Source organism: Pagrus major, chromosome 7 (genome assembly GCF_040436345.1).
Source record: "Pagrus major chromosome 7, Pma_NU_1.0".
Classification (NCBI taxonomy): domain Eukaryota; kingdom Metazoa; phylum Chordata; class Actinopteri; order Spariformes; family Sparidae; genus Pagrus; species Pagrus major.
Window position 1 is genome coordinate 29,399,597 of NC_133221.1, and position 27,152 is coordinate 29,426,748.

A 27,152-nucleotide genomic window follows, 5' to 3' on the forward strand; every position below is an offset into this window, starting at 1 on the left:
AAATTCCAGAGTGCACACCAAGATGAGCAGAGACTCCTGGATTGAATTATCTGTCAGCTGACGTGATGGTCTGGAGGAGAAAGGAATCCCTGGGGTTGTGCATTTGATGCGAGATTACCTCTATCAGACTATTAAAACTATATTATTGTTCACAATGGTAGCTGTAGTAGTTGTTTTGTTGCCATACTAGTAGCATATTCAAGGGATGGAAATGTCCATCAGTCCTCTGCTTTGGTTCAAACTGAAATATCTCAACAACTACTTAACGGATTGCCATGAACTTTGGTGCAGGCATTCTGTTTCCCTCTGGAGGAATTATATTAACGTTGGTGATCCTCTAACTTTTAATCTCGCATCATCAGGACAAAATTTAAAATGGGTTTACGATCAAATTCAAATTCATGCCAAACAAATCACATTTCAGTCTCAGCTGTACTCTGCATTGAGTGTTAATCAGCAAATGAGCATGGTAAAAAAGAAAAACAAAAAAACACGTAATGTTAGAGTCAGCCGACCGCAATGAAGTTCGTTTATAGCCTAACATTAGCTTTTAACTTCTGGCGACTGCATTTAGGCTTCAAAGATCATTAAAGTAGTGCTCATCTGTGAAGATTATCTTGCTGAAAAAAACATGTAAGCATCTTAAACTTGTGTTTGCCACAGAGCTTATTTTCTGCAAAAAAAATTCGATTAAAAAATACCATAGGCTTATAGGTCTGTAGGTAGGTTACAGCAGCATAGGTCACTCTCTATTGCAACAATAAGTGGTGACAGTTTTGCTATGGTAGCCTCTCGCAAAATTATATAACCTGCCACAAGAGTCAAAATCATGATGTCACACCAGGGCTTGCCTCTGTCCCACTCGTTCTGTAACTCAATGTCAATGTGTTTACATTTCATATTTGAAGAGAAATCACCTCCACTACAACATGTGCTATTAGAAAATGAAACCTTCAGGAGTTTTATACTCATGGCTCCCTTATACATTTACAAGTAGGGTGGCGTTGGTACTGATGTCAGCATAACTTGGTCATTTCCATATCCATGGTTTTCATCAACGCTGTCTTTTAAAGGAATTGTTTTCTATATTTTAAGCTATAGTCTCAAAACTGTTGAAGAACTTTTACAGCCTCCGCTGTTACAGACATGACTAAGCTAACATTTAAACCATGAAGGTCTCGGGCTTATGGGAAACAGGCTTTGTTAAAAAAAATTATAAAATAAGAATATCGCTTGAACAACAAAAATAGATTATCTAGATATGTTTCAGTCCCATGACATACTGTTGAGAAAGATTATGCCCCAAGACTGGATCATTAGTTGTTTGCATTATTACAAATGTTAATGTGATTTTGCATGAGGTTTTCTTACTGCTGGAACAGAACCCTGAAGTTTAGCTTCATTTTGGTTCCCTCTTTAGCCTCGCAAATGATTGACATACTAATTATAAGTAGCCTGTTTGTGACTGTATGAGATGGTTTTGTTTGTTTACTTGTTGATGGAGTGACAAACCAATAGCTCAAATGGTTCAACGTGGGGTACAGCTGTGGGAGATCACAGGTCCATTTGCACGCCTCTTAAGTTACAGATGTCATAAGTGCAAGGGCAAGTTAGCGGCAGTGAGGACAGGGGGCAAGGCGGATAGATGGGTTAATGGACACTGCGGAAGGGGCAGAGAGTCCATGCACGCAGGGAGGTGTTAAAATGTGTGTTTGTTCGGCCATATGTGTGTGTGTGCATGCACTCTGGTACCCAACAGTATGTGAAATCAAGTGTCCATCTGAACTGAGATGCTCAGTTGATCCTCTGCCAAAATAACCTCCAGCTGCCCAATGCCTGCACTGTTTTCCCTTTCTTTTTTTTCTTTTTTTTTTTGAGTAAATGTCACTGAGCTTGTCTGTTATCTAAATATGGGGGATTGGAGCGTGTGCCACACAAGGGGATGTCCATCAGGAGATTGTAAGAGGGGGACAAACTGAAGTTGAACTTGATTGGCTGTCTCTTGTCTGAGGAGGGGGCCTCTTACCCAATCCTGATCATTTTCATTAAAAGTGTAGTGCGATGAGAGGGTACTTATGGAGGGGAGTGAGGCAACAGTGCTACCTGAACTGTGTGGCAGGGAGTCTTTCTTTCCCAGACGTCTGTCGTTCTTACTGGTGTCTGTTGTTCAGCACAGCCGGCCGCCATGGTAAGAACCCAAAAACTGAGAACGAGGTAAAAGAGAAACGACATGGAGAAGGAATTTTAGTTTTAATGAGTCTCTGAGGATTTTTACTTTTGTTTTCTGATGAGGATTAAAGCCAGATGGCTGAAGATGGAGATTATTATCTGAAGCGAAAACAACTCTTTCAGCTCACCCACAGTCATCCAGCAAGTCCTTGTCTGAGGCACAGCTGGGTTATCAGCCGGATTTCTTTACGAGTGGTGTTTTGTCTCTTGGAAATTGTATAATTTCGGGGAAATCAATGCTTATTATTAATGCTTGCTACAGAGAGAAAAGTCTATTACCTGACAGGAAACCGGCTGTTGGAAACTTCTATTTCCATTTCTATTTACTCCTGGCTATGTTTTTTTACAGACCGAAGTGATCTGACTCTGCTTTTGTGTTCCATCACTTTGGAACTGAACGATTGATATTTAGATTGGAGGCAGCGATACTAAAGATAGAAAGCAAACAGCTGAGTAAAGTGAGAAGACTTGCGCCTTTTCTGAATGTCCTAACTTAGGACATTCACCTTGAGAAAATCCATCTCTAATACTCTCCCAAATATCTCACCTTAAAAATAGCTTTAAAGGGGCACTATGTAGTTTTGGAGAAGAAATTCAAACTCTGAATCTTAATATTTACAGTATCACTAGGGGAATAATATACTCAAAAATGTATTTTTCCATAAGTGAATAAACAAGCTGTTCTCAGAGGAAAATAAGGTCCCAGAACACTGTTGGAAGCTAGAAAGGTGTCAGGGTCCGTCACATGTAAACAAAGTAAAACAGCATGAAACTGTGTTGTCCTTTAATCTCAGTTTGTTTATTCAGTTTATTCAGTCATGAATGATGAAAATGAAGAGTTTGTTTATTTAGTTTGTTTAGGCAGGAAAAAATCAGTCAATGAAGATCTTTATGATTAAAATTTCCTCCTCAAAACTACAAAATGCATCTTTCAAGTGAACTATTCTAAACTCTATTGAGTTGATAATGTGTGACCCTCTATATGTTAAGATACTGATAAGGTTCTGTCAAGCAAAAAGGGAAAATTTGTAAAAACTAAAAAAAACTAAAAAAACTAAAAAAAAACCCTTTCATTGTAATTTAATGCTTGGTACAAGCACTGTTGGTTGTTCTTGCTGTTAGAAATGAGGACTAAACTTGAAATATTCCAATTGGATGTCATCAGGCTTTCAATCTGGATATAAGAACAAACTGGAAAGAATTGTAGGAAGGCTCAGCAGATCTAAGCCAGTTTCATTGTGTAATCTCCCACAGTTTGCTGCTAAATGTGGGTATAACATGTGTCACATTGTGGCGTCCCCCTTTAGGAGCCACCATGAACAAGTGCAGACAGCTGGCAGAGGATTAAACATGAGTTCTACCTGACAGAAGGTTATTTCCAGTCCTTGGCTGTCACTTTGTCAATGATCTGGCTTTGGGTTTCTGTTTTGGCTGAATGGAGAAACAGGGCTTAAGTGTGGGCACAGACTGACAGGACCATACCACTAAAGGATCATATGAGCATTTGTCAATGTTTTGTCCCACTAAACATACTAAACATACAAAAATAGATATATTTACTACAAATCAGGATGAAAATCACCTTGTAAAAAAACAGATTACTCTTTGAAATAAGTAATTCATTACAACAATACCATGATACAAAAATGACACCAAATCTGCAATGCCACTTAAAGGAACAGGTCACCCAAAAAGAACAATTCAGTCCTGATCTACTCACCTCCATGCTGATTGAAAGTCGAACAGTCGAAAGTTGACGAAAACAAACAAACAAAAAAACACAAAATAGCTCCATAACTCCGCCATAACTCAAGTCAACTCCGAATAGCTGCTAATCCAGTGTATTTAGCTAAGCAGCTTCAGTGAAGATTTCCACTTTCAAATCAATTTTGGGGTCTTCCAGAGACTTGGTTTACACCGGTCACATGGCTGTATGTTTTCTTCCGTTTTAAAACAAGTCCCCATGTACTTGAGTTGTTTAGGAATATGCTGCAACTATGATTTGCTGTGAAGCTCCAGAAATGTTTTGTTGACTATCAAACTTGACTTTCCATCAGCATGGGGGTGAGTAGATAACGACAGATTTTTCTTTTTGCGTTAACTGTTCCTTTAAAAGCAGATACAATGTTTAGCTATGATAGATTACCTAAATCAAACAAGATTCAACTTTTTACTTTTTATCGTCTGTTTATTGGCATTTCCATTAAAGAACAGTACAGACTGAAAATATATTACACAAAATATCATAACGATAGTGTGGATTGCACAAACGCAAAACAACACAAACAAAATAGATACAGGAATGATATACAGTGAATCGAAATCAATGGCTGCACAACAAGCAGAACAACTAAAAAGTCTCAAAAAAGTGGTCACCAGTAATCTACAGTACATGAATTATCGTAAACAGGCTCTGCATTAGTCACTCCGCACATCCTGTCCTGGTAAAGATTGAATGACTTACATGTTCAGTGACAGTATTATGCAGCTGCAGTTGAGTACGCCTGACAGAAATGATAACTTTTCTCCCTTTTCTCCCCCCTCCTTCCACTGCTGTCCTTCCAACCGACTTTCATTCGCCTCTCTTAAGCCTACCGACGCACAAAGCGATGCACGCTCCTTCCTGACTGAGGAGATGATTTCAGGTCAGTCCTTCATACATGAATCAGTTACTGGATAAGGGTCCGCCATTGATTTTCATCTGACTTTAATTTTTCTTGTTGAATTTGGCCTCCCATAGTGTGAGATCCAGAACCTATTTCCCCTCTTGATTTTGTTTGCCATGTTTTTCAACTTTTCCAAGTCTGAGCTATTTCTGTTTTCTCGTCCAGAGTTCAAGGCTGCCTTCGACATGTTTGACACCGACGGTGGCGGTGACATCAGCACCAAGGAGTTGGGTACTGTGATGAGGATGCTGGGCCAGAACCCATCAAGAGAGGAGTTGGATGCTATCATTGAGGAGGTGGATGAGGATGGTGAGATCATTGAGTGGTCAACAGACAACCGATCTTGCATCTTAAGGCTCCTTAATGTCACCTCATCTTTTGTTCCTGCCCTCTCCCTTCTCACTTATCCCCCTTCCCCTCTACTTAGGCAGCGGTACCATCGACTTCGAGGAGTTCTTGGTCATGATGGTGCAACAGTTAAAGGAGGACCAGGCTGGAAAGAGTGAAGAAGAGCTTTCAGAATGCTTCCGTATTTTTGACAAGTATGGCACCTAACAGAAAGACATACAAACACCATGTAACTGCACAGGACTTTCATGTTGTGCTATGGCTCAATTGAAAAGTATATAAATTACAATATTTTTGTTGCATGTAAAAAGTTGTTGAAATCAAAAGTAATACGGCTCCTTAAACCTGCAACAGACCAGATTGATACATACTAGTAGGAGACAGTAACATTCCTCATATTAGCCTATTTTTGCCTTTCTCTGGGCTTGCCTTAGCCCAAATCTGAAGAGATTTTTTTGATCATGCTTTAATTATTTATTTTTTTTAACCGTATATAGCTAGCCACCATAAATTGATAAATTGCTAAAATTGCTAAAGAAATACAACTTCATAATCAAAAGTAACGTTTCAGGATGAAACATAAAGGGAACCAAATGCAACACACAAGCAGGCAGGTAACAGGACAAAAAATGAACTTAATAAAGCTGAACACCAATGTCCATAAAATACAAAGTCCAAAATACAAAGTGCAAGCACAAAAAGCTGGCGACAAAAACAGAAGGAGCAGGCAGGGCAAAACCAAGAATAAAGAACTATAAAAAAAAATACAAAAGACCTAAATAAGAGTACAAACCAAAGAAGCCCTGAAACACAGGCAGGAGCAGGAAGGACACAGGAGACACAGGACTGAGACGAATGATGAAACAGACAATTGGTTGGAAGCTTCTTGGAAATGTATTAAAGATGGTCCCAGTTATTTATTAAATGCTTAGTGTAAAATAGCTGAATATTATTATTAAATCATTTTGGGGTAATTTTTGATAATTTGTTAGGTGGTTATTGTAGTAACGGGGGGATAATTCAAGACAGGCCTGTAAAATGGTTTAACTGGTGTTTATTTAATTACGGCATGTTGTTGCACCGTTTTCTTCTGCAATCGTTTAATGGAACCCAACTGGAGAACGGGTGCCATCTACTGCTTATCTTTCTAAGTCTTCAGTATTGCATGAGAGTAGTGGATGGAAACAAGCAGTCATTTGTATTTTCCCTTTCCGATGTTGAGGCAACATATTTTTTTCCCACAGTGTGAATCATATATTGCATTTTATCCACAGGAATGGAGATGGCTTTGTTGACCGTGAGGAGTTTGGAGTTATCCTTCATATGACGGGAGAAAACGTCACAGAGGAAGATATTGATGAGATGTTCGGGGAATCAGACTCAAACAAAGATGGCAAAATTGATTTTGATGGTAAGATGAAGCGACATGTAGAGGGAAGATTTTCTTCAGTCCTCTGGACTACACAGTGTCTTCCATAATGTCTGTTGTATTATCAAGAGCAGAGAACCACAGACTGGACTTCCAGATCCACTAACAACATTTTTGAGTGGTTAAGCTTGATATATTGAGCAGAATGATACAGTAAAATGTATGTCTGGTTTGATCTTTAGAGGCACTGTCTGTAATGGACTCTCATGTGTAAAGGAATAGTTTGACATTTTGGGTAATTTATTTATTTCATTTGCGAGTTAGATAAGAAGGTCAATACAGCTCTCAAAACTGCCCATCCAAATTGAAGCCGGAGCCAGCTGCCGGTTAAGTTAGCTGACCATAAAGACTGGAAACAGAAGGAAATGGCTAGCCTGGCTGTTCCTGTCCACAGGGAGAAAATGACAATCAGCACATAACCCTCTTGTAAAACAGCTAATTTTTACACTTCGACTCAAACAAACAAAATATAACATGTTTGTGAGCTTGAGAGGTGTCTTTAGGTAGAGTTTGTGAACTGACAGAGCCAGGCTAACTGTTTCCCCCTGTTTCCAGTCTTCATGCTAAGCTAAGCTAAGTAGCTGCTGGCTCCGGCCTCATAATCAATGGTCAGATATAGTTATCAAGCAGTTATCAAGCTATCTTTTTTTTTGTAACACTTTCCAAGAAGCCCATGTCTATAATGCATTATAACACATTATGAACATACTTACAGTATAATGTGCCTAAAGCACTGTATAATCATTGTTATGAGCACTCATGAATACTGCCAATGATTTATAACAATAATCATAACTTGTTTTGACAGCAATGTCTATAATGCATTAAAGACATACTTATAATATATTATAATGCTCCTTTATCACTGTATCATCATAATAAGAAGCCCTCATGAATATTCATAGTGCTGCATAACAATAATCATAACTCATTATGACAGAGATATCTATAATGCATTAAAAACATACTTATATTGTGTTATGATGCACCTATATCACTGTATTATCATAGTTATTCGCAATCATGAATACTGATAATCCTTTATAACAATAATCATAATACATTATGACGCTGAAGTCTATTATGCATTGTATATGTACTTATAATGCACTGTAATATGCTTATATCACTGTGTTATCATAGTTATAAGCACTCATGACTATTCATAATGCTTCACAACAATAATCATAATACATTATGACGCAGATATCTATAATGCATTACAGGCATACTTATAATGCGTCATAGTGTGTCTATAGTTATAAGCAATCATAAATATTGAGAATGCTTTATAACAATAATCACAAAACATTATAAAGCACAATTGCTGGTCACTCACTATGTGCAAGGATCATAGTATGTTAAAATTCTCTTGTAACACATTATAATCATTTTATAACACATTATAATCACTATTATAATGTGTGATAATAATGTGATTATAAGTCACTGTCTGTAAGTGGCCATTGGATGCTTAATGTTAAGCAATGAACTCCCTGTGTTACATGCAGCTGTAAAACATGGCAAGCTGGTTAGAAGTCACTATAAGTGGTCATTGTTTGCTTAAAGTAAAGTGAAAAACTATTCCTTTACAGAAGGCCTGGTAAATTAAATGTTTTTTGGGTGACTACGATTATTTCATGTAAATACAGCATGCATTAGGGTAAACCGTCAAACCTATTGGTTTACCGCCTATGTAGAGTGGCTTAAATCTTGGTAAATTTCACAGCTCTCTATGATGTTAACCTTCCATAAACCTTTCAAACTGATACCAGCTGCCTCACAAAATATGAACTTGAAAAGGACTACAGTTGATAAAGTCTGCACACACCTTATGTGTAGTCATTTATTGATAAGATTGATGGTTGGCTGACTGACTGTTGCCCTCTCTTGCTCTTTTCAGAGTTTCTGAAGATGATGGAAAACGTCCAGTAATGTGACTCTACATTCCTTGGTGGCCCTTCCTCAGATAGAATAGAAAATATACTGTTTGATGGAAATCTGCTCAGATCAAACTCTAAATGCTATGAAGCCCTGCACAATTATAAATATGATGTAGTTTCTGAGACATCAAAATGCATACAAGTGATATACCTTTACCCCCACCCTCACCCTCCTTCCCCTTCTCATATGAAACCCTTGGGCTTGGAGAGGATATCTATTAATATCTGTTCAAACCTTTTAAGACGAAGGCACTATCCCCCCTCCTTCTCTCAGCCACCCAGCTGTCCCCTTGGCAGCTGCTGTTTCTCCAGAAATGCTACACCACCAAGCTTTGACCCCCACCCTCCTCCTCCTCAAAACTAAATATCCTCTCCACCCTGTTCTGTGCTTTCTAAATAAATCCACTTCTACCTTGTTCATCTTTGCAAATTATTCCGCCTTGCATGCCTGACATGTTTTATCTCATCTGATTTTGTTAATCTGTCAGGGGGCTTTCTGGGACTTGTAGATCATCACTGTCTGTCCTGTGATCATAGCACTTGCACTTTCTATACCACCAACCACATCCTCCTTTTACGCGCACACACATTTGTTCGACTTCAACTGGTCTTATCTTCCTATTCCAGTCCCAACTTCAAACTAGCCTCCTTGCTGCCTTATTAAATAACGTTCAGAAATCTGGTTTAAATTGATCTCTTCAAGATTGTTCTCCACCTTAGTCTGTGATCTTCACATAGCGGTCTCCCAGCAAACAAATCAATGACCCCAGTCTGAATGTAAAGCGGAGCAGGTAGGCTTAAGGCAGTCTAAGAGCGTATGAGTTTATTCTCCCTTCGGAAAATGCAGCTCACCCTCTGGGTATATAGCCTGCAAGCCCCCCCAACAACATCCCTCCCCTTTCTCCACGGCTGCTCCACTCCTCAGCATCCTATCCTCCACCTCGGGGCCCTCCCTCCAGGAACCGCCCGCCATATAAGGAGCATCAGGTTGTGTTTATCAGCCGATGTGGCATCAGGATGTGTGGGCGCTCGCCTCGCGTCCCCGTCCTCCCTCAGCCTAAAATCTGCTGGCTATTCAGGGCACGGTGGAAGGGGTGGAGGCAGAGAGGAGGAGGGAGGGGGGAGGTTGGGTGAGATAGGGGCATTTTTCTCCTGGGCTTGAGTTTCACACTCAGATTGAAATGCCATCATCACAAAACCCATAACCTACTTTTAAATGTTTGACTCCCCCTCCTCGTCCACCGCTTGAATAGAAATCAACAGTGTCTACTGACTGACGAGCTGCAAGAGCTCTAGTTTTATTATTTCTTTAAAATTTTAATGAGAACTTGAGTGGAGTTACTGAAGGAGATCACCACTGAAAGCTACTTCGGGGCCATTTCTAAAGAAACTGAATGCATTCATTCTATTATTTTGTGTGAATGTGTGCTTTTCAGTATGAATTATTTCAGTGTGTCACAGTTCTTTCTCACACCCTACCTGTGATGGTCTCAGTTTTAACTAACCAGGTGACCGACAGTGTAATATCCTCTGCACCTTTCGCTTTTATCTCCATTCAAGATTTTTCCCAACTTGACCCGGACAACAAAAGCGCTAAAACCTCCAACTTTACCTCTACTCAACTTTAAGAAACAAGAGCGTTCCTGTCCAAAGTGTGATTGGCTCGCAGTGGCCCCAGAACCCTAAAAGTTCAGGGTACTAAATCTGGAGGCCTGTGAGAGGCAGGGGGCGGGACCTGGCTGTCCCGTTTAAAGTGTGTCAGACCCTTCACTTGACGTCTAGTCTCTCTGTTGGGGTGCACACGGATTGACCACTCCTTTGGGCTTTTCTTTTATCCTTGGATATTTGGGGGGGAAAAGCTAATCCACAAACATGGTAAGACCAATCACTCGTGCAAATGACCAGTTGAACTCGGTCAATCAGCCATTAGTTAATAAGCAGTGATAATGAGAGCTGTGGATTGGAGATATAGTTATTAATTAATAAAGGCATGTGAAAGTCTAAAGAACCATGGGTTGAGTTGTTGAGAAGCATGTTTCCTTCTATTGATAATGTTTATCTGCTGCCTTTTCTTAAAATTGCTTCGACCTTTTCTTTAGAAACTTAATTTTAGACTAAACATTTCAAATATTTTCAGTTTATTTAAACAGAATTCTTAATGAATTGTTAATAGCCCCCATTTCATTTTTTTTTTTTTATCTATTGCAAATATTACTAATGCTTGTCAAAGTGAAGGTGTGGAGCTGGCTGCGTGTCAGCTGGGAAGGTGCGGATTCTGCTTAGGCAACAAATTCCCGGGGATTGGATGTCTGCAGGCCATATACAGCCGGCCTAATGTGTTGAGCCTGAAATAGCCCGACTAATTTTCAGCAAGCTCAGGAATCCACTTGAGGCGCAGCCACTAGGCCCATATCCAGGAAGACATGATTTATGGAAGCATGTTATCATCACAAAAACGACGTTAAAATACTAAATCTCTCGAATACTCCTCTAATTCGTGTAATTTTCCAAAACTGTATCGTCTGTGTTGTGCGTAAAATTGTGTTTTTACTCTAGATTACTGTACTTGGGAAATTTTTAAAAAATTCAGTGTTTTTAAGGATATTTTCTTTTGAAAATGATTCACAGCTGGTATGGTTGCTACTGTCGCGACAATTTGGCCTCAAGGCCAAAGGCTCAATCAACAGGTTTTTAACTAGAATGATGAATAAAGTGTAAATGAAGTGAATGATGAAGTGACAGAGTGGCCCCTGTTTTCTTCCAGACTGACGCGCAACAAGAGGCCCGCTCCTACCTGAGCGAGGAAATGCTGGCTGGTAAGTACAGGCTACAGTAACGCGTTACTTTCGTAATGTCGTTACTTTGCCCAGGAAGCAGTTAAGTAACAGGTTACATGTCAGGTGATAAGCGTATGAGATAAGTTGTTTTCAATTATCAAAAAGAAATGAGTCACCCGATTCCACCTGCTATGATATTTCTGTCCATCATTTTATACATCGTAACAGTACTGTAATGGATTACTGCACATAAATAATATGGTTAGGAAAAGCGAGATATAGGGAATTCAGAGAATTAAGTCATTTTTTGAGTAAGGAGCCACATTCTGTCATCTCTGATTTCTACAGAGTTCAAGGCCGCCTTCGACATGTTTGACACCGACGGTGGCGGTGATATCAGCACCAAGGAGTTGGGTACCGTGATGAGGATGCTGGGCCAGAACCCAACAAGAGAGGAGTTGGATGAGATCATCGAGGAGGTCGATGAGGACGGTGAGCGATGGATAATAGTGTATCTCTGATACCAACACAGTAGGCCCGCTGTGCGCATTGTGCACAATGAGCGTTTTTACGCACAAGCAATACATGACCCTGGCACATTATATGTACTTCACATCAGTTCAAATAAACTGAGCAACTGTATTTAAAATTATCTGGAACCCAAACACTGTGATTAGGCGCAGGTTAGGGAGTTTTACGCGCAGATGCGCACACAGAGTATTACACATTTTTCCTCTTGGTTTTACTTTATTGTATAGATCGTTACGTCATATAGGCCTAGATCGGGGCTAACTTAATTACAGTGTTTAATTTTACTGTGGGTCAGGCGTAAAGTTGTTCGCAAAAAATGAGCGCATTGTTATGTCTCTACATGGAGAGCAGGACATTGGGCCTTTGGTCGGGCTGACCATTGTTAATCAGTCATGTTGCTTCATTATCACTCTCAGGTAGCGGTACCATTGACTTCGAGGAGTTCTTGGTCATGATGGTGAGGCTGCTAAAGGAGGACCAGGCCGGCAAGAGCGAGGAAGAGTTGGCAGAGTGCTTCCGTGTGTTCGACAAGTACGTTCACACTGTTACTGCGTAGAATGTGGTTTACTTAGTTTGCTGTACTCACTCTCTGAAGGCAGTGTTTTACTGTCTCATGCAATTACTTGTTTGTGTTTACAATCCCATACATTTTGTCTTTTGCGCAGGAACGGCGACGGCTACATCGACAGAGAGGAGTTCGCCCTCATCATCCGCAGCACCGGCGAGCCCATCACAGAGGACGAGATTGATGAGCTGATGAAGGATGGAGACAAGAACGCCGACGGCATGCTGGACTTTGACGGTATGATGAGGCATGATGAAAATGATGATGAACATGTTGTAAAAATGTCACTTTTCCAGTTATTAATTAACTTAATAAAGAACCTGTGTGTCTGTGTTTTTTTAATTGAATAAGGGTAATTGATTAGTTTTCAATAGACAGGCTTTATGCAGGCTTTAGTTGAACTTCTCATGTGAACTTGACAAACACTCCTTGTTGGATTCAGTTTGTTTCTGCTGCTGATGTCCCATCTCTCTTTTCTTCCCAGAATTCCTCAAGATGATGGAGAATGTGCAGTAAAACCAGAAAGACTCATGGACATTCCTCCTCCCCCCTGTGAACCCCCATCCATCTGAGCACCATCGAACCACTCAAACCACCCCCCACACTCCCTCTCCTCCTTCCTGTCCACCTGGTTCACTGCCTCTCTTCTCCATCCTTATAGACATCCTCAACAGACAGCTAGGGCACCTGGCAGGGGTTGCTGGCTGGGCTACACTCTTCCCCAGCCTCGCTTGTGAATGCAGACAGCCCATGAATGCATTGAAGAAATTAACTGCACAAACCCTTTGCATTTCATTAACAGGCGCGTGTCATCAGCGACCCCCCCTCATGCTGGTGAAGCTAATCTGATCTAGAATCTAGTCTAGATAGAACAGCAGCCTGCTGCTTAGACCAATTAAGTCAACCAATTCACTGTACAAAGTAATTTGCTTGAACAGAATAAATTAACTAACTCATGCTCACTTGTAGTTGGTCTGTCGTATTTACGGTCTGTGTAAAAAATTTTGTTTTGAGGGAATATCAATAAAATCTGTTTGTTTCTTCTTTTTGTCCATTTTGTTTGAACCACAGTCAGTTTTGTCTCTCTCAAGAGATTTTTTTAACCCGACATGTCAGATGGCCAATCAAGTGAGCTTGCAAAATCAGCTACTGACTTTGAAAGGGCAATTCTACACATGTGTTTACAGGTCTTACTGTATAAGTGAAAAGTAGCATGAAGCCTTTTGTGGCTCCAGAGGAAGCTGCATTTAATCTGCTAAATTACCTCCAGTGATGTCACTCAGTGGTTGAGTTGCATTGTGGGTAATGTAGGCACCAGATTTTTGAAAAGGAAGAAGAATTCAAGGAATAAAAAAGCCGATATCTCTGGTTCTGCTGTATTGATTCTGATCAATTGATTTTAAACTGTCTGTAATGAGTCCAACAGTGTTATAGGAGTGCAATGCTAGACCACTGGACTGCTTTTCAAAACCTGCCACCTACATTACCGATAATGCAATTTAGCCACTGAATCACATCACCAGAGGCTATTTATCAGATTACACGCAGTTTGGCTCTGAAGCCACAAAACACTATAATGTGTGTAAAATTGGTACCTTTAAGGTATTGCTGCAGTCACAGTTGGAGTGCAAGGTGGTGCCAATTTTAGAGATTGACAGTGTGTAGCACAAAAACCATACGTACACTATTTCCCACAAAATATAAGGTGAAAGACGTCACCTTAAACAGTTTGTTTAGGTTACTTCCCAAATGTACCGATTGTGTTATTATTTGGAGTCTACAAAGCGTGTATAACAACAGCTCTTCCGGTGCTGTTGGAAAACCTCCCTGACAATCAGTTGTTTCACTGTGCACAAGAAATCATGCGCCAAAGTATGCTTTAAAGCTGGGGTTGGTAAGATGGAAACACCGTCAAGGCTAGATTTTGAAAGTGTCCAGCCAGTAAACCCCGCCCCCTGCATTCAGGCCTCTCTCAAAAGCCACACCCCCCCAAACCATGAACACGCACTGTCCGATGACTGCCGAATACCGCCGACGGATTCCGAATCCTCACGAGCGGTGGGGAGGAGAGTGTATCGGTGCATCGTTTTCATCACAACATCTAACTACAAGTAGCTACCTCATGTCCCATTCACATGTAAGTAAACACCCAATATTATCATATTGAACGTAAACAAACAACACAGCCATTGCTAGCACTGATAGCTGTCAAGGTAGCTTTGTTAGCACTCAGAAATTGTTTTGAAAGTCTACTTAGATGTTGTAACTCATTGCTGGTTAGCTAGCAACAGCTGGCTATGGTAACATTAGAAATGACAAAGCTAAAACAACAAGATTAGTGATGGGCCTGCTACATGTTTATTCTGTTACCCTCAGTGATTCACAGACGAATGTGAATATTGTATTGGACGATGTTTTGCATGTTAGTGCTTCAACGATGAGAGCATCGTTGACTCTGAAGACGAAGACACGTCATCCCCTCAGAGGACGACAGGAGGGCAACCAGCAGTGTCCGAAGAAGTAGAGGCAGAGGCCGTGGACGTGGGAGGGCGACAGGTCAAGGAGCAGGCGTTCATATGTCAAGTAGAAGATCTTCAAGCTCAAAGGATTGTATGAGCAGGTCAGCATCTAACGTAGAACATTACTGGTGCTTTTTTTCTGACAAACACTGCCTACAACTAAACTACTTGTGTTTGTACAGTATATTGACCAGGCATGTGACTTGGACACACAAGTGCCCTAATCAGAATCACATTTTTTGCCAAGTTGTTTTCCACAACTTGAATTTGTGTTTTGGTGCAGAACAATAAACACAGTAAGCAGAAAAATGTAAAGAAAGATAAAGGGCTGGTACTTCAATTCAAAAGCATGAATAGATAAAATGAAAAAAAAGTATCTGTACAGTTTTGTCCGCGAATGTCTGAAGTATTGACCATTGAAAGTGTATATGTTCACAGTATGCTGAGGACAGTCGAGCTCTGTTCCATAAAAATATCTAATCATGTTGCTCATCTGTTGCTTTACAGGCCAGAATTCAAGGACTGCATTTGGAGCAATCACATCAAGTGCTGAACTCTGCCTGACACCTATTTATTTGTCGTTCTGTATTTACTCCTTGTTTTGCATTATCGCTAACTTGTTTGAATAAAGTCTTGAAAATTATTTCTTGATTTTCTTGAGTCACATTTTTTTAAGGTCCAATTCGGCTTGTCAAATACTTACACTTTGGGATTGTAGGCCGTGTTGGCCGCCATCCCAAAGCGTCAGTATTTGATGAGTTGGGAGTGAAACTCAAAAATTAACTTTAAATTACAGTAGTTTTACATATGTCCGTGATATTCTGAAGGGTTTATAAAATTAATTTTCATGACCCATACCTACAGAGATCCAATACTGTTAAGCCTCGTGCAGAAATACAGCAAGATCCTGAGAGAGAAGCATCAGGTTTCTTGCTCCAAAACTCTCTCTCAATGAGAGGTGGTGATCGAGGTTGTCTCTTAGTATAGTCTCTTCTGGCACTCAAATTTACATAAATGACAATATGTAAGTTGCTTTATTCAAACAGTCCCAGACAGCATGACATTAGGTACAACTCTTTGTCATTGCTCATCACTGTCATACCACCATATAAAATAACGTAAATCACATAAACAGTCAGGTCTGAACCAAATCAGGAACACAGGTCAGCAAATGAACAAGGAAAAAAAGAAATGAACGACCAAGTTTGATGAAGGTCCAGAAAGTGTCTCATGGCCAGGTTAGGAGCCATAATTCGCTTCGTCGAAAGCTTTCCTGGCTCTCTTCAGCTCCTCGTTCATGGTCAGCAGGTCTTTGACTCTGGCGAACTTCCTGGGATCCTTACGAATCAGGAACACGATGTCCTCCACCTGGACGCGACCCTGCCGTCCGATAGACATCGCTTTGTGGGTCATTTCCGTGATAAACTCGATCACCAGGTCCTCCAGAATATCCACAGACTCTGTATACGGGTTCTGGTCGTCTCCAAATCCGTACATCATGCACCGGAGCTCCTTAGAGAAAAGCCTCTTTCTCTTCCCGTGACCGACGTCCACTCCGCTGGACCCGTCGTCCACCTCCTCATCGAAGCCAGGCTCGTCCTCCTCATCCGCCATTCTGCTGAAAACACACGAAAACATCGTTTAATTTGCGAGCATTACAAACACCTTAACGCCGAGCAGTAACATATGTTAACTTTACATTATTTTTTTTTCAATGTTGAGTTAAATACGACACAGAATTTAGTGTAAAAACAAACATTGTAGCTCTTCGAAGTATCACAACAACAGTCTGCGCTCGTCTCCGGTCTGTGTTGACTTCCGCCTCTGTTTCCTCGACTGCGGAAGTGGAAAAAGGGCTTGCTATAGAAAATAGTGCCCCTTGCGGTTATTTCCCTTCAACTATGTTGCCCCCCGAGTAATGTGACGTTAGCTTATACCACAAAGTTTACACGTTACTCAGTCATATGGCCAACACAACGGACGGTAGGTTTCCTTAATAGCTCATTTTCTCAGTCGTTTTGTCAGCTGCTGGAAGAGCCCGAGCTCCATTTTAAAATATGTCTATTTAAATACCCGTGTCAGCTAACGTTACACTGTAAAGTAGCTAACGTTAGCCAAGTTCGCGCGTGTAAACTCGATTAACTCACATTTTCATTTAATGTGTTTTTTGGGAAAATCTTCATGGGGGCGGCAGTACCGAGCACTGACAACCAAGACAGAAAAGTCAAAACATATTAAGTCACACGACTTCTTGGTGGGATGTGTTGACGCCGAATTAAATATTGGTTAACACTGATTCGATCAATGTCTTAGGTTACAATGCATGTGACTTGTAGATGAGGAATAAACAAGGCCATTGCTAATGTATGGATTGACCAATGGAGTTCAGTATGAGGGTGTCGCCATACGAAAATGATACTGAACGCACCGTCTACTCTGGTCACCAGTTGCAGAAGCGAGTGATGATGTTGGAGCTTAACGGAGCGCCGCGTTACTTTCTGAGTCAATGAATAACTGCTAACTGCTTATTTAATTGTGTACAAAGTCAGTACAATTATTTCAGAAATACAATACCTATTTAGCTACATTGCAAGCGAATGTGCACTACGGTAATGGGTTATAGCGGTAGTTAACCCAGAAAACAATTGGACCTGTCAAAGTTAGCCAAGCAACCATCTGGTAAGTGCCACCGTTACCTTAGCTAACGTTACTAGAGAGCTCATCACCTGATATTAACCGAGTTTGTCTAATTAGTAATAGTAAACTACCTGACTCAGTTTAGTAATTTGTTAGGTCACTGTTGTTTACATTAGGTAGCTTTCTTATCAGTGGTGTAACCGCTAACGTTAGCTGACGTGGTATAACAGCTAGCTGATGGTGGTTGTCAAACTTGAGCTAACGCTAAGGTTGCCAGCAAGGTAACATAGCAGCAGGCGTATTTACAACTCTGATAACTTATTATATACGTGTTCATTTGTAAAAAAATAAAATAATAAATAAATAAAAAAAATAAAAATAACTGCACAGATAAAACCAAAGCCTAACCTTGTGTCTCTCTGTCCACTCTGGGTCTCAGGAAGGGGTGCAGATGCAGTTTGGAGATGAGCTCTCCACAGTAGCTGTGTTCTCTGGACCTGTGGTCCTGGCAGCCCTATATGGCGTGCCCTGTCCAGTTCATTTGCAGGGGGATTCGCACTGTTGGACTAGTTCTCCTTTACTATGTCTTCTCTATAGGCATCACCTTCTATAACAAATGGCTTATGAAGGTAAGTGAAGAAGTTTGTAAAGCACTACTGGTTATGCAGCAACAACACTGTACTTCTGCACTGGACTTCCATGGTTTTATTTGGGATGATTAAATAATCAAAGCTGAATTTCTTGTTGGAAAATCCATGTAGTGCTGTATGTATGTAAATACAGATGCATAGTTGTCATTTATTGTAGTTTAATGCTCGCATTTTTTAAAGTGAACTTTTATTTTACTTACTCTTTTTTCTTCTCTTCTTCTCTCTTTCTATTTTATTAAATCTCTATAGTTTGATATTTCTATTCTAGTAGGACCAACTACAACGTACCAAATCCTCCTCGGGGGTCAACAAAGTGCTTTTGATTCTAATTCCAATTCTCTCTTGGAGGAGGTCTTATGTAGGACATCTCCCAGTGTAGGGTTGCAGCAGTATACCAGTTTTCGGCCTCGTTCCTGCACTTCACAATGATTCTCGATCGTATTGAGATATGGGGAGTTTGGAGGCTAGATTAGCACCTTGAGCTCTTTGTCCTGTTCCACGAGCCTTTCCTAAACAGTTTTTGCAGTGTGGTAAGAGGCATTGTCCTGCTGAGGGGGTGGCACTGCCCTCAGTGAAGGCCTTTGCTAAGAGGGGGTATATTTGGTCTGAAGCAGTGTTTAGATTGGTGGTTCATGTCGAAGTAACATCCACAGCAATGCCTATGTAAAGTTTCCCTTGAGAACATTTGATTGTAAGGAGATGGTCAATGTTATTCTCCTCACCTGTCAGTGGTTTTAATGTTGTGACTGATCAGTGTATATTTCAAGTTCATATCAAGTTTCATGTCAGTCAGGACAGGAATTATATTTTCTGAAATTATTCTAAAGCACAAAAAACCCCTCCTGTTTTGATGTCTTTAAGGGTCATTGTAACTGATAATAGTAATATTTGTGTAATATTGTATACTGTGATACCATTAAATCATTGATATTTTCTGAGATGCTTAATCTCTTGAATTCTCTTAAATCTCTTCCTGTTGCAACCCCATCTTGATGACCCTGCCTGTTTCTCTCGCAGGGCTTCCACTTTCCTCTCTTCATGACTTTAATCCACCTCACCGCCAACTTCTGCCTTTCGGCTCTGACGCGACGGGCCATGCAGTGTTGGACAGGCAAACCCCGCGTCGTTCTGAGCTGGACAGATTACCTCCATAAAGTGGCTCCAACAGGTGAGATTTTAGTGGTCTTGTGTCTTTAGAGTTGGCAGCACGGTATTCGGAGTATTCAGAGAAGAGATAATAAGAAAAAGAGACTGATAGTCAGTTCTTATCATGTTCACTGACTTGGACTAAACACATGCTCACTGACTAAAGTCCATGTTGATACCAACAGTAAATCACACCTTTTCTTAATTTCTTATGGGATCAGCTACTTTCTGTAACATCAATATACCCCATGCAATTCTCCAGTTTGAAGCCTAAAATTACTATTCACTATTATTCAGTTAACTATGAAGGATTCAAAAGAATTTTCACCTTTGGTATAGCCCACCCCCTTATTCACAATCAAATTTCATGATTGCATATTGATGCATGAACTTGATTTATTGTAAATTGTTTGTCTTCTAAAAGTCTTAAATTCTGTCCCTCTCTTTCTCAGCCTTTGCAACAGCACTGGATATTGGACTTTCCAACTGGAGCTTCCTTTTCATCACCATTAGCTTGTAAGTTTGTGGCTCAGGCTCTTGTAATAGATGATACTTATTTTATATGAACTGACAAACTTCAGGTTATCGGTACTATATTTAAACAGTTAATTCCATCTATCGTGTCTCTTTTTTTTGTCATTTAAGGTACACAATGACCAAGTCATCAGCAGTGCTCTTTATCCTCTTTTTCTCCCTGGTCTTTAAACTGGAGGAGCCGGTGAGTGACCAAACTGAACCGATTTGTACAGTAGCAGGAAAGAAACAATCCTGTCATTGCTGAACAATAAAATGGTAACAATCTGATTAATGTTGCCTTGCTTTACTGGCAGTTTTGGAGAATGAGAAAGTCCAGTTATCATACAGTCTCTATGTGCATGTATGAAGAAATGCTTTTGCTCTGTTGTCTGGATTTTACAGTCATGTAAATAAATGAACAGGAAGTTCAGTATCTTTTGAAGAAAAATGCATGATGGCTGTAACGGATGGATTTTTAATCTGATAGTTTTTTTTCATATGCAGTAGTGAGAGTGTATTTTTCATCTTTAATTCTTTTCTCCTGCTGTTTCTTGCTGTCTCTTCTGTCCCTTTTCGTGCAGAATCCATTCCTGATCCTGGTGGTCCTGCTGATCTCTTGTGGTCTGTTTATGTTTACATTCGAGTCAACCCAGTTTAACCTGGAGGGCTTCATCATGGTTCTGCTGGCATCCTTCATAGGGGGGATCCGCTGGACCCTCACCCAGGTCCTCATGCAGAAATCAGAGCTGGGTCAGTATTAAGTCACTCATGTGGAGCAGTCTTGTTGTAATTGCTTTGCTTGTGAGCATTTTAGCCACATAATCACCTAAAAAATGCACACACAAAAAAGAACATTTTAGCTTTTTAGCTTTTCAGTAAAAACCTTTATCCAAGCATCTTGAATGAATTGACAGATAAGTAGAAGTAGAAGTCTCAGCTAAGAGAAGAGTCAGACAAGAATGACAATATAACTGCTGAAACAACTATTTGGTACATCTAAATTTGTTTTTATGTATTAGCATAACTAGGAGAAATTAATTTTATATAGTTGAAACCACACAAGCTTCTTACCACATTTTCCTCCTCTGCAAACTTTCCTCCAGGTCTTCAGAACCCTATAGACGCCATGTACCACCTCCAACCGCTCATGTTCCTTGGCCTCTTTCCTCTCTTCCTATATAACGAAGGTGAGTATAGCTGTGGTTTGTCATCCTCACTCATCTTTTGTCACTGCAGTAAACTGTGTGCAGAGTGTCACTACTGTTTTCACTTTTTCTCAGTCTTTTCCAATGTATCCTTCCATACAAATGCGCTCAACTAAACCTTTGTTGGTTGAAGCAGTGCTAGCAGTGTCATTTACCAAGTGTTGTCCCTTTCTTTGGGAAAACCCCTTACATAAGATCTACAATTAATCTGAGTCGAAAATCCTGGAATATCAATAGACATGTCCCATAACTGACCCATGGAAACATCATTGTAGATTCTCTTCTGTATCCGTCTTGTTTCCAGGACTGAGCCTCAGCTTCTCAGATAAGATATTCCGGGTGACAGAGCTCTCACCTCTCCTGTATTCACTCCTCACACTGAGTATCGGCGGCTCACTGGCCTTTGGTTTGGGCTTCTCAGAGTTCCTGCTAGTCTCCCGGACCTCCAGCCTCACTTTATCCATATCAGGGATCTTTAAGGTACCTTGTAGTTCTGTAGTATGACTTTAATTTTGAATCAGTCAGTCTAACGGCTGAGTTTAATATGTTTGTTTGCTACTATATGCTAAACTATACTAGAACTTTATCTCTGAAATAAATTTGTCAGCAGCTCTGCTATTACTAAGGATCTGCACACATTAAAACTGTCTGCATTTTTACTTTATCTAACAACTTCTGTTGTCTGCAGTGTAAAGAACATCACATCTTTGTAAAGCCTCACTGGGCTGCAGAAATCTGGTCTTGTTCAGACCTTTCTAACACACCCTTTCTTGCGTTCCTTTTATTGTCTTGTTTTCCTGCAGGAGGTTTGTACTCTGCTTTTGGCAGCATCTCTGATGGGAGACAAAATGAGCGCACTGAATTGGCTCGGATTCGCTGTGTGTGTCTGTGGCATTTCATTACATGTGGGACTCAAGACATATTATTCCAAAAGTAAGTGTTTGTTGTATTGTTAGACTGTTAAAATATGTATTGGCAGTAACATAAGGACAAAGACATTTAGGGCATAACCTTTACATTTTTATTCAAGTATAACAAGGCTTTTGTACTTTGTGTTAAGGACAAGGAAATCCAAGTGAATTTTCTTCTGACTGTTGTTGAAGACTTTTCCTATTAACTGTAGGGCTGGGCTGATATGCTTTTGTGCTGATTCGATTCTCTAACGATGTTTGGGTCCCGATTCGATTTAAATTGCGATTCTGATTAAACAAGTATTGCGATTTTATATTTCAATTATTGTTATTTTCTTTCCTACCAAGAACAGGTTGAACCAATCACTTGATAATACATCATAAGTCATATTTACAAAAAACAATACACACATCACATCAGTTTGTGAGATTTATTTTGACAACTGTGCACCTGCCCTCCCAAAAAACATTGTCATCCGCCAACATCTTACAATAAACTAAACTGCTACATTTAGCTGGTCTTTAGAAAATAAATTAAATAAAAAAACAAGTCAAAAAGTAACTGAAATAGTTACTGAAATTTGCCTTGTCTGGTCCAGCTGGCAGTTTGTGGAGAGTTGAATCTATTGTCTGCTGCACTGCCAAGGGCCGCTGTTTAGCTTTCCCCAGATCGTTTTTTTTTCTCAGGGTGGTGGCGAGCAATGTGCGCCGTCATGTTCGTGGTGTTACCGCAGTAAGCGACTTGACTGAGACAAAGTTTACATATGGCTTTAGTCATGTCGAGCTCTCCTGTTCCCTGCTTTTTATAAAAGCCAAATAGACTCCATGTGTTGGATTTGAAGTGGGGTGGTGGGAGAAAGAGTTCAGGTGGCTCTGTGGAGGTCCCGGCTCGCTGCGCTCCGCCATTTTGTTGTGTGCATTTGCTCGTATTCAGGTTGTATTTCCGGAAGCGGAATGCATATGATGAAAATAAAGAGACAGACCAGTGTAAAGAAACGAACACAACAGGCCGGTTTGACTTGATGTCAATTTCAAATATTCAGAACCTATATGTATCGATAAATTAATATTTTTGACTGTTATTTACTGTACAAGTGAAGCTGAAACTTCAGGTAACAATAAACAAAATGTGTGAGTGGTGGGGGATATACAGAAGTGGTGAAAATGTTGACAATGTCAATTTTGTGATATTTTCCCTCAGATAAGGGCCCGTCTTTAAGGCAGCTCAACAGTAAGAGTCCGGAGCTCGAGTTGCCATTACTGCGGCAGAACGGAGACAACAGAGAGGACTCGGCAGCTGATGAATACAATGATGAAGATGAGGAACAAGAAATCACTCTCCACTGACATCACAAGATTCAGCCAAATGAAATCTAGACTGTCCTCATACTACTCATACCTTTACAACCCCAACTTCCATCAGGTGGTTTGAAGAGTGATGTCAAAGCTTTACAGTGCATGTTTAGGACACACTGCCACAAAAAGAGGGAACAGCCTCTTCAATGCTTTTCCTCCACTGATCATCTCTTCAGGCCAGGCCAGAGCCTCACTATCAGCTGTACATTAACTGTGGACTTGACACAAGTTATGATCTTTTGCCTTAGGGGAGCTTCAAAAATGTAGCTAATACATCCAAGTGTCAACAAAGTATGATGTATGGAGAGAGAGAGAGAGGGTGTTAACAGCTTTAAAGGGATACACTTTGAATTGTAGTGGGTCATTTTTCTTTGCTTGTAAAAGTGTCTGTTTTAGGAAAAATCTACTAGAATTTGAAGTGTCCTGCTATCCCGGTACTACAGAGTGGCAACAGCGTTAACCTAACTTCAGAAGTATGTAGCCTGATTCCCAAGAAAGGGACATCATTAACTTTATTTTGTGTAAAAACAAGATGATAGTAGATGTAAAATATACTTCCTCAGATTCCTATTTTTGCAGATGGCTTTACTGTTCTCCTTTGTGGGCTGAGTTAACAAAGCTAACAATACAATTTAAAACAAACTGCAACTTACAAAATAATGGTAATACATCTGCTGGTTATTCTTGATTAATTAAATAATTGTTTGGTGTAAAAATGCCTGACAAAAGCCCTTTGCAGTTTCCTAAAGCCTAAGGTGTTCATTTTGGTGTGTTTTGTCCAACAAACTGTCCAGAACCCAAAGATATTCAGGTGCTGCCACATAAGACAAAGAAAAAAGCAAATCTGAAAGCTTCTCAGATTGGGGGAATGTGTGGTATTTTTTAAATTGATTTTAAAAAAAATTAGTTGCTGACTAATTTACTGCCAGTCGACTGATAAATGAATTGACTTTCAGTCCTGTCTGCTTCTTCAGATTTTAAAGTTGAGGCCTCAAATGTGACATTGAAAAATAACTTCCAAATCAAACCCTGCGAGTCAGAGCCCTGAATAGAAATCACTGAGACAGCACTATTGACCTCTGAATGTGAATGTGAATTTATCCATGAAGTTATGTCTTGTTATTGGGACATGTCACAGTATGGTAGAACATTTTTTAATTCAAATTTTCTTCAAAGTCTGGCTGAAAGTAAAGCATTAATTTAAACCAAGTAATGAGCTGCAGGGTTAACTGAATCTTAAACTAATGGTCTCCCACAATTCCAGTCATTATTTGAAGACATGTAAAATGACCTACCTTAATGTGCCTTGTTAACATCACAGTAGTCAGGAAGACGCTTTAAAGAGCTAATTTTAAAAATCATAATTGATGATTTAATCAGTTATGTAGCTGAAGTACTTGAGTTGAAAGCCATTTAAAAAGTAAACCTTTTCGAATGTTTTTTGCCATGATTTACTGTAAAATGCAGCAGTGTTGCAATATGTTGAGAATAAAGTGAAAAAATTGTGATAACTAACATGTGAAGCACACTTTGAAATGTTATACGTGTCTACTTTTTCGAATTAAAGCAACATTATGTAGAAATTGGCATTTTGTTCGATTTGACACCCCCCACGGTTTCTTGTACATTTTCACTTCATTATATTTGAATTTCTGAGTAAAACTTGGTTGTCAAGATGGAGCATACTACAAAAACTGAATTCAACTATAGTTAATGATGATGTTTGATTTGGTAGATATGAGATACTTACAAAGTCAAACTAACAGGAAACTTATCATTCTAATTTTATTTAAATACTATGTAAAATGTTTGTATAATGTAAATAAAATTAAATTGGTTAAACAGGGCAAAGCTCAAAAGTGCTTTCTGCTGGTGCTCCTTACCGAGCCAGCCACTAAGGAGGAACTGACTTGTGGTATCTTACACTCCTCAGTCTGAGGAAACCTGATCTTCTGTTTATATGATAAACCAATGAGTGAGCAAGATGCTTATTTGTTTCTATCTACCTCAAAGTGTTTAGTTTATGGACATCTATTGAAAGAGAGATGATTCTCTGAATACAGTCCTTTGATCCTCCCATCCAAGGCTCCCTCACATCACTTCAGTAAGGCCCCTTGTTTTCTAATAATTCTCTAGAAACAAAATGATGATTTCTAACATTTCTAAAGAGAGGGACGAGCTTAAAGGGTTTTAGGACAGGCATTTAAGATGACAGTGATGCCCAGTGAAAAGAGACTAATATTCTCTAGGAGCAGTGAGACCTCATACCACAAACTGACACACACATTTCTCTGGTGAAAGCCCAGGTTTTTCCAGCATTCTCAGTGCACTGTTGCAATATGCATAAATCCATAAACGTGACAACCTCTCTGATATGCAGGGAAGAAGCATAGCAGTCCTAGTAACTCGAGCTTCACAGCAGTACTTGTGAATATTTAAAGGGGCTCAGTGAAACGTCTGTGTTGTGCTGGAACATGGTTGTTACTTTATGTAAGCTGAATGTCTCTTCTTTTTATGTCACGTCATATTCTGTTCACAAATGGCCAATTAAACAGTGATTAATACATGTAATATATGTAAATTGCTAAAAATCTTTACATAATGCCCAGTTAAATAGCATCAACGTCTGTTGGTTCCTTCAGCAGGGGTCTGGCTGATGCTGAATTACTTCTAAAACCTTTCTATCTTGGAGAATACCGTATTTTTCACAGGAAAGCTGCAGGCGTACAAGCACTTAACCAGGTGCTTGTTCATATTGCCCTTTAAAAGCTTCTCACAGAGATGATTGATGGCATTGTCGGATGGAGCTCAAGCCAGGATGTTGCAAGATTTGCTGGCTTTGCGGTACCAGCTACAATGTGTTGAATGGCCTTGCGCTGCTCTGGGTTGCTCTTGAACTCTACCAGTCTGATGACAAGAGAGTCAGAGGTGCACAGGGATGACATCAGAGCTGTGTCACATATCAGGGAGTCAGTTGCACCGGCAAACTGAATTTTAATGACAGACTCAGCACCAATACAGAAGTATGACCTTGACTGTATCACATGTTTTGAATGTTTTCCCTGGATTCTTGACCTTGAGTTAGTCTGACCTGGGTAGATGTGGTTGTGGGAAGAATGTTTCCTGGTGAACAACAGCACCTCCTCCAGGTTGTGCGGGTTCACAGATGCCACTGCTTTATGCTGGATACAAAGGGTATACAGGGGTATACAGGTATGGGGCACCGATTGTAAAGTTGCGCATGCTAAAATAAACAGCAACTTTTCGCCACATTTAGCAACAAACCATGTTTAAAAAACGTGAATTTTTTAATGTTACTTTTGACCAGATTTACAGCAATATTTGTTAACTTTGTGATATTTACTTCTCTTGTAAAAATATAATGTCAATGTTAAATCTAAATGTTAAATCTAAATGCTAAATGTTGAATCTAAATGTCAACTCTGACCACGTTTAGATTTTGGAGTGACCATATTTACTTTTTCTGCAGCCATGATACCCATTTGGAGAGAGCTAAAATGAGTAAAAACCTGTGGCGCTGCACACTGCTGTGCCCTGTGAGGACACACTCATGAAATCTCTCACCAGATATGACCAAATTAAACTGTTGTGATTACTTTTGCCGGTTTGATAACGCTGAGAGTGGGCCGTCAGAGCAATGTGAAGTCAGACAGAATTATTTTTGCTACAACATAACCGTTAAATAACGGGGTATATTGGTTAC

At 40.0% G+C, this 27,152-nt stretch overlaps 4 protein-coding genes across 7 annotated transcripts; 3 read left to right on the plus strand and 1 right to left on the minus strand.

Annotated features, from left to right (window-relative positions):
• Positions 1-4,711: 4,711 nt before the first annotated feature.
• Positions 4,712-9,033, plus strand: LOC140999713 (troponin C, skeletal muscle-like). Its single transcript, XM_073470234.1, has 5 exons — positions 4,712-4,874; positions 5,061-5,204; positions 5,323-5,437; positions 6,518-6,654; positions 8,576-9,033. Exons 1-5 carry the CDS (start codon positions 4,712-4,714, stop codon positions 8,605-8,607), a joined length of 591 nt encoding a protein of 196 aa, XP_073326335.1. The 3' UTR covers positions 8,608-9,033.
• Positions 9,034-10,358: 1,325 nt separating this feature from the next.
• Positions 10,359-13,532, plus strand: LOC140999570 (troponin C, skeletal muscle). The gene is made up of 6 exons (XM_073470039.1): positions 10,359-10,490; positions 11,380-11,431; positions 11,741-11,884; positions 12,340-12,454; positions 12,589-12,725; positions 12,973-13,532. The coding sequence occupies exons 1-6, from the start codon at positions 10,488-10,490 to the stop codon at positions 13,002-13,004; spliced, it is 483 nt and encodes a 160-aa protein (XP_073326140.1). The 5' UTR covers positions 10,359-10,487; the 3' UTR covers positions 13,005-13,532.
• A 2,490-nt stretch (positions 13,533-16,022) lies between these two features.
• Positions 16,023-18,068, minus strand: taf13 (TATA-box binding protein associated factor 13). Of its 3 annotated transcripts, none has more exons than XM_073470044.1 (2): positions 18,053-18,068; positions 16,023-16,625 (listed from the first exon to the last, which is right to left on the minus strand). In XM_073470044.1, exon 2 carries the CDS (start codon positions 16,619-16,621, stop codon positions 16,247-16,249), a length of 375 nt encoding a protein of 124 aa, XP_073326145.1. In that variant the 5' UTR covers positions 16,622-16,625; positions 18,053-18,068; the 3' UTR covers positions 16,023-16,246. The 3 variants fall into 3 exon arrangements, with proteins under 3 accessions (XP_073326145.1, XP_073326143.1, XP_073326144.1); XM_073470042.1 differs by lacking the exon at positions 18,053-18,068 and adding an exon at positions 16,765-16,869; XM_073470043.1 differs by lacking the exon at positions 18,053-18,068 and adding an exon at positions 16,765-16,866 and having other exon boundaries at positions 16,023-16,622.
• slc35h1 (solute carrier family 35 member H1) lies at positions 16,894-25,011 on the plus strand. 2 transcript variants are annotated; one of them, XM_073470040.1, is made up of 10 exons: positions 16,894-16,990; positions 18,084-18,273; positions 19,312-19,462; positions 19,893-19,956; positions 20,086-20,158; positions 20,538-20,706; positions 21,060-21,143; positions 21,466-21,641; positions 21,965-22,094; positions 23,274-25,011. In XM_073470040.1, exons 2-10 carry the CDS (start codon positions 18,163-18,165, stop codon positions 23,417-23,419), a joined length of 1,104 nt encoding a protein of 367 aa, XP_073326141.1. In that variant the 5' UTR covers positions 16,894-16,990; positions 18,084-18,162; the 3' UTR covers positions 23,420-25,011. The 2 variants fall into 2 exon arrangements, with proteins under 2 accessions (XP_073326141.1, XP_073326142.1); XM_073470041.1 differs by lacking the exon at positions 16,894-16,990 and adding an exon at positions 17,029-17,686.
• The last annotated feature ends 2,141 nt before the right edge of the window (positions 25,012-27,152 follow it).